The 7,617-nt window shown below is 37.2% G+C and overlaps 1 protein-coding gene across 1 annotated transcript; it reads left to right on the top strand.

The window, feature by feature from the left end:
- Nucleotides 1-1,767: 1,767 nt before the first annotated feature.
- On the top strand, nucleotides 1,768-7,408 carry LOC108379533 (uncharacterized; the record flags this gene model as incomplete). Its single annotated transcript, XM_017635887.1, has 2 exons — nucleotides 1,768-2,131; nucleotides 6,890-7,408. Coding segments are annotated over 2 exons (647 nt in total), but the record flags the coding sequence as incomplete, so codon positions are not given.
- Nucleotides 7,409-7,617: the final 209 nt, after the last annotated feature.

Raw genomic sequence — 7,617 nt, 5'->3', positions numbered from 1 at the left:
GTAACGTCGATAACTATGTTTAACGGGAGATTAGCGTTAACCAGACATTGAGTAACCGGCCCTTAAAGTACAAATTTTTCATATTAAGAAACTAGTTCATAGTTTTTCTCTTTTTACTTGTAATATAAGCATTTCTAAAATAAATATATTTTTTGATTGTTCTTCGTATTTTCTGTCTTTTTTAGTGCCTTATTTTGCTTTTTTTTCAATACTTTTTTTTTGCCTTTTTTCTGGCTTTTTTCGCTATTTTGTTTTGCCTTTTTTGCAATACCTAGTGCCTTTTCCTGCCTTTTTCGCTTTTTTATTTTGCCTTTTTTATAGGTTTTTAGGTCCTAAAAATCCGTTCCCTGCTAATAATATTTAAGTATTAGGGTCTCCCAGATTTTTTTTTCGCGAACGCAATTCGCATTCCCAATAAAATTTTTCGTTTTGACCTAAATAACATAAATAACATTTATGTATTCAAGTTTTATTGCTGTATAATGACAACAACCCCTGCCGACTTGAAGTTGAAGTGTTGGTTACGAAGTTATACCAAAGCTACCATACATAAGATTTATAGTTTTTTTGCATTCTTATCTGAATTGATGCCCAAATGTCCATATTTTAAACTCCTATAGTTTGAGGCTATTTTAAAGAATGCTGGCATTCGGATTGAAATAATTTCCACGCGAGTTCTTGTGCTGAGAAAGTTATTATCTCACGGCGTAATATGTATCTACATTGCATACGCCTTTGATGAGGATGATCGACTTGCATTCAGACAACCTTTGAAACTATACCTCCGTAGTATAAGCCACTTCCTCAAGGGTAAACGTATATCTCTTGTGAATTTGTTAATAAAGTACAGAGCCTCAACAAAAAAGTTTTTGACAGCATACCTTGGCGAATGGCGGTTTTTTTTCTATTTTAATATTTTAATGCATCTTATTAATAAAACATATCGCACGTGTAATAATATAGGGATATAATTTAAGATTTAAGTTATTAGAGATTGAAACATACAATTAATAAGTTTGGTAAGGAGAATATGCACAGCCTTAAAGATGACTATATTTCTCAAAAATGGCGAAGTTACGTGTCTTTTCATCTGCCTTTTGGTATACAAATTGTATGAACTGTTCAAACTTTGATTGCGTTTTCCCAAAAATATAAATTTTGAAATATGTCTGTATATTATTAAACGGGCGATATGTCTGGCTTGTAAAGGGATCTCAATCGACATAAATCACCTCCTCACGTAATTCCATTGAACCCACTCAGCCCCTTTTCCGCTTCGTTCGCTTTCGTTCAACAGCACTTTTCTTGGGCCTACCGGTACTTCAACTTGACGACAAAGACACCCTTTAGAGAAAAACGAAAAATGTTCTGAATAAAGTTTGCATCTTTAAAGTGCATCAAACACTATAAACGTATATTTAATACGCTGCAGCTCCCGTATATGTGTGAAAAACATGCAGATTTTTTATATGAATTGAAATGATGGCGCGCCGCATATCCAACTTTGAAGAAACAACTTATCTCTTATTTTCTGGAACACCCTTATATGTATATATGTATGCAATTAAGAAGCTCGCGCAGAAATGTAGTTTCTCCTTCGCATTAGTTTGTTTATTACTTAAGTCTTATGTGACAAATCGTCTTGCTAATATACATACATATGTATGCCAATTTATATTCGCGTGTTTTCTCCTTCTATGTTTGCTCTAAAAAGAAAAATTGCAATTAATTAATATAATCTTGATATTGCCAGTTCTACAAATTAAGTTGACTTCATTTCCTTATTTACATCTACACATCATTTTTATTTTGTTCTTTTCCAGCCCGCCGCCATTGAAGATCTCCGCAAGTGGACCTCCAGCGAAGCGTTGGGTGACATGACGGTCACACCCGATTGTATGCATCATGTTGACACGTCCATTAGCACCTCGATGGTGATCGGCGATAATGGGGTATTGACGCCCGCCCTATCTCCGTCCGTGTTGTCGGCCGATGCGGTCGACGCACTCTACGCCATAAATGTCAGCCAAATTGGCGACAATACGCAACTGCCTAATGATATAAATAAAGATGTGCCTTTGAATCATCGACTGCCTTCACCCGAAGAACAATGTAAAATAATAGCTTTAAGGTAAGTCGAAGTGAAAAACTATGATTTTTCATGAAGTACAATCTCTTAAGTTTGTGGCTGGAAAAAAGCTGGGTGAAAAAGTTTATTTCACTGTTTGCATAGATAAATATACGCGAATAGGTACGAATGATTATACATACATAAATATATGCCAATGACAAAGAAATTATAGGAAATGTTTGCTTGTTAAATTTGCCAACAAAAGCTATTGAAGTATTCCTTTGGGGGCACACGCAAAAACAAATGGGTTTGGTTAGTAAGGCGTATATGAAGCGTTCATACTGCAACTCGTAGGCATATTAGTCCATTATGAATGCCTTCTATAAAAGCTAATAATATTATAGTGTCAATTAAAGCTTTTACGGTCCCAGATGGAATTGAGGTGGTGCAACAGTTTTACTCCCATTATCACCACCAAGTTAGTAAATAAGCAAAATGGCAAGAGCCTTAGACGCCTCGACTGGGCATTGACATAAAATATGGTGAATCGATTGCTCCTTTTCTTTAACCCGAAATACGTCAACGTTGGAACACTGACCCAGTGATGTTAGCGATGCGCGACATTTACGAACAATTCTTGACTTTACTACTTCTGACCTTAACGCATTCAAGGTCTTTTGGCTGCCAGCGAATATAGTGAGAGCCTAATATCCATTTCCACCTAAAGTTTAACTGCCTATTGCAAAAAAAAAATTATAGACAATAAGAAAGAAAAAATCTTACCTATCACTCCGTGTTAAAATTCGTAAAACTTACCCGGCAATTAATCTTTTGGTGGAAATGAGCTATTACTATTCGGCACCAGACAAGTAGCTTTCTTTATAGCATATATATCCGCTAGAAAAATATTACAGTCGTCACGCGATATGACTGACTGCTCGGCAAGTTCTCCCAATAAAGACTCGCGCCAACTCCGTTTCCCATTTTTAAGTCAGCGGTGTTGATATCAGTACCATCATTTTCCGTCTTTAGGCCAATGTCAGAAATCGTTTAAGAATCTGGAACTTAAGATCAGAGTCGCGATATACATAAGTCAAGCCTTCATTTCGCTATGTCGTCCTATTTTCAATTCACTTGCGAACGATATATGGCCGCATTCGACGTGCTTCCATATCTTTGATTCTCTAAATCTAAGGCGCTTTTGCGGCTGCGCTAATTTTGAACACCTGTGGCGGCTTTAGTTTTACGATCATGTTCAATAATTCTAGTGGCGCACTGCCTATCCGATTGTTTTCTATTACTTAATGCCAAGAGAAATGAAATAAATCACATCATGTTTTTCTGACCGGCCGCCCATACAAACGATAACTTGAGTAAAAATAGAAATATTCCCACCAAAATTGGGGCATACATATGCTACGCTTGCTCCTAGGCAGGATGGTATTAAAAATGTAAAGCTGAACAATATTTTTGCATTTGTAGCATCTAACTAACCTCTGCCTAAATGAGAGAATCCTATTAGAAGCTATCTTAATTTTATCTAACGGTAGACGAAGGAAACGAGCAGTTTCAACGGAGTTGAATGATGAGAAAATTCGATGATTTGCCTTAGTTGGCCATGTGAAAATATGGGGTTTAATTCCGGATATTTATGTTTTTGTTTTTTTTTTTACTTAGGGCATAACCATATCGGAGCCACAGCCAAAGTATCACAGTTCCTAAGAGTAAACTCGAGCTAGTGGGTATCAGATGACGGTATTCAAGAAGGGGTGCTGGCGAAGGTTTTAGTTGACTCTCGATAAATGCCAAAAGTGAATGCGCTGTATCGCTAAATGAGATGGTCCCATATTATGCCGGAAATATTAATGCCTCGACGCCTGGATATCAGAGGGCAATTGCAAAACTAAAGAATTACAAGACAGGGCACGGCTAACTATGCAAATGGCCACATTCAAATACAGTAGTAGAAGAAGATCTAACGATCTAAATCTCAATTATCCAAAGCATGCTGGAAACCCATTTTATCTAGTTTAACTGTGAGGAAAGTCATAGTACAGTTCATGGATGGAAAAGAAAATGTGCAGCATGTTTTATACCAAAAGCATATTGCGTAAGCCCGGTAAACCATTTTTGCAAGACCTTGTCGAAATCTCGCCTGTGTGTAACGGGCCTTTAGCAAAGCTTATAGCAAAAACAAAGTGGGTTGTACCCGATTGACCTTTTAACATCGAAAGGAATTGGCATCTCCATATAGTACCACAACGAGCCTATTTTTCATCTATGTTTTTTTTTGTTTGATGAAGCCGACTCCCCGGGACTGCTTTCGCATTTTATCAGAGAGGGGGAGTGTTCTGCCGAATGCGCTTCGAGGAAAGCCTATCTTCTCTCATCATTGTTTCTTTACTAAAGGATTTCACTACAGCCCAGGCCAAATACCAAATTTTCAGCGCTCGGATTACCCAGATTCAAATTCTTTAATTCGTTGCTTTTGGCCGAAAAATACGGGCAATAAAGAATATATACTCGGCAGTTTCCGGTATACTACACATTAACCAAATGATATTGTATCAACATGGCCTTACAGAAATACTGTCTGAAACAACCATGCCCACTCAGAAGTTGGGTAATATAAAAATTTACTTCGCCCTGTAATCTGATTAGCTAGGTTTTGATACTCGCAATGAGTCTAAAAGTCCAGCGACCAGCCGTTATTTCCATTAGGTGGATCTTTTTTGGAGTTCGGCCGCGGTCTCGTGTTTAGAGAGGAATCTGCCTTTGAAACGGGACGTCAAATAGGTGCGCAGGCATTATACCAGCAAACAAGCAGCCTTTTTTACTGACCGTTTCAATGTATATTAAGTATGATAACCTAGCATACATCATCACACCTAAGTATCTTACTGCTGGGATGGTCTCAGCTACATACACACTTGCATTCAGTTCCACATTTTTCTCCCTTCTTGTTAAAAGAATCTACACCTTCAGTTTTCTGAATAGTCAGCTACCAACCTTTAACCTTAAGCCATTCATCGACCAAGTTAGCAGCATAACTTCCGCTATGACAGTTAGCGCAATATCATATACATACATAGCTAATTATTTAAAGACCTTTTGGAACAGGCAGGCGTGAGACTCCATCGTAGGCAATGATCCACAGCAACGGACCAAAGACGGAATCTTGAGGAACACCTTTGTAGCACTCCTATAAGAAAGAGCTCTATTGCACAGATAACTATTTATTTTTTACGCTTATCAAGTATCCTGGGGTGTTGCACTAATAACACAGGCCAACAAAATTATGGAAAATCCCAGATCCTAGACTATCTATTTCCTATGCAATTTTTTGCGCTGAATCTAAATCCCGTGTCCGAATTTAATTTAAAGGCGAATAAATGCTCATTGAGGTAAAACTTGTGTCACTATTCTCGATTTATATAAGTTTTTGAAATGATGCGACCCTTTAGAAATGTCTACCAAGCTAAAGAAGTGAAATTAGAAACTATTGGTTTCAGTTAGAAATATTTCGAAAATGCCCGATGCAACGATAAATTTTGTTTACTCAAAATTTTACCTAGGCGTGAAAATTTCGTTATGTTAATAAACTGAGGGTATATAAATACATATATATACAGGACACAACCGTGCCTAAATATACCACCGGGATTTTTTGCTTGACTCGAACAACTTTGTTTTTGTTAATAAGGCTGAAAGTGGCCGCTAACAATATTTTCGCAAATAATGGTTTATTTGGACCTTTGACACCTGCACTTAGATCGATGGGATCTTTTGATATATTGTATATACATATATACATACGTATCGATAGATATATGTTATTTAAAACAATTAAAGGAAAATCCATGCAAAAATTTCCTCTACTTATTACAAAGCTTGACTATTTTGTATTAATTCCCTGGAAAACTTCAAATTCAAAAATTTCAGGCAATAAGAGATGGTCAATTTCATCTTCAATCGCAATTTAAGTAGCATTTTAATTGCCCTTATAAGAATTATAACCCTGAACAGGAACCTAGGAAAAAAACTTACATCATTCAGTGTAGTTGCACACCCATACATGCATACATACGCACATACGTTTATACATACATACTTGTAAAGATATTTGTACAATATCGTTGGAAATTACCGCATAGTCCAATGAAAATTAATAAGATAACTTCGTGATCTATTTTAATGGCTTTGAATGCAATTAACCTCTAAATTATCCATTCCAACCGGGTAAGAAGACAACACAGCAAACTAAAAAATTAAAAACTTAAAAAAATACTATGTACGTGTAATACTAAGCTAACCCACCACACTATGAGAACGAGAAGAACTAAAAACAACTACGACCTCGACTTTAAAACGCTGCCCCATTCAATTGCTGATCGTGAAACGGGCTACCGCAGTTGCACCACCACCGCTGCTGTTGAACGCCCCTTTGATCGACTATTTAGAATGCAATTTTATTAGCCGCTTTCGATTCGCCACTTCTCTGCTCGCTATGTTTTAGTTAAGCTCGTTTAACGCAAATTTTTTATGCGAAAGCAACAAAAACGATATCTTTGTAGCAAATAGTAGTAGTTAGTGATGGACGTTGGCAAGTTTGGTTGTACCGCATTGATTTCGTTCGCTTCGCTAGTCGCTAACTGTTGGCGAATGTATGGCGGCTTTTGTTTATCCAATTTTAGTAGTCTACCACTTATGTACTTACATACTTCTTTCCTGTGCAAATGCTGTAGAACCATGAGATGATCCTCAATGCCAACAATTTGCTTATTTTCTGTATTCTTTTTTCATCTCTCCTTCAACTAGGTATCCCGCCGAAGTGATCTCGGTGGACACATCGGGCAAACGTTTCCAGCGCATGTGTGCGGCGCGCAAATCCACAACCGGTTGCTACACCGGCAACATGGCCGAGACGAATAATCTGAACGATGATGTTCAAACGGTGAGCCGACGTTCACGTTCGCGGCGAGTACGCGGCAAGCGACGCAACACAATCGCCGGTACCGATCAGAAGGAAATTCAAGATGCGGCAAATGGGTATGTTGTTGTCTTATCATGGTTTCGATGCTTTAGGTTTTCTTGTTTTTAAGTTTATATACATACATACATACATATGTATGTCGATGTTAGCGACATTGTCGACGTTGGTGGCTATTCTGCAGCGCTGAGGCCAGCCAGCCGGAAGATTAGGCCAATGAGCTTAATTAGTGAAAATTTTCGAAACTTAAGAAGTTGTATAAAACCCCCAAAAACCAAAGATACTTATTTATATACAGTGGCGGTCAAAAATGGATGAATGGTGTTTTGTTGTTGATATTTACAATGTATTTCAAGCGAAAATTTTTATTTTACTGAAATTTTATAAGCCTGTTAAGTGCATACCCAAAATATTTATAAAAAGTCAGGTTAAAAAGCTCGAAATTTAGTTAAAAATTTGTGGAATTTTTCTAGGCTTGGTTTACATTTTTCGATGACACCTCGATTTATTATACTTCATGATCCGACTATAAATTCCGAAAATATGACGAAAAATA

The sequence above is a fragment of the Rhagoletis zephyria genome, unplaced genomic scaffold (genome assembly GCF_001687245.7).
Source record: "Rhagoletis zephyria isolate East Lansing unplaced genomic scaffold, Rhagoletis_zephyria_1.1 Rzeph_scaffold_16615, whole genome shotgun sequence".
Taxonomy (NCBI): domain Eukaryota; kingdom Metazoa; phylum Arthropoda; class Insecta; order Diptera; family Tephritidae; genus Rhagoletis; species Rhagoletis zephyria.
This window is presented reverse-complemented; position numbering and strand designations above follow the sequence as displayed.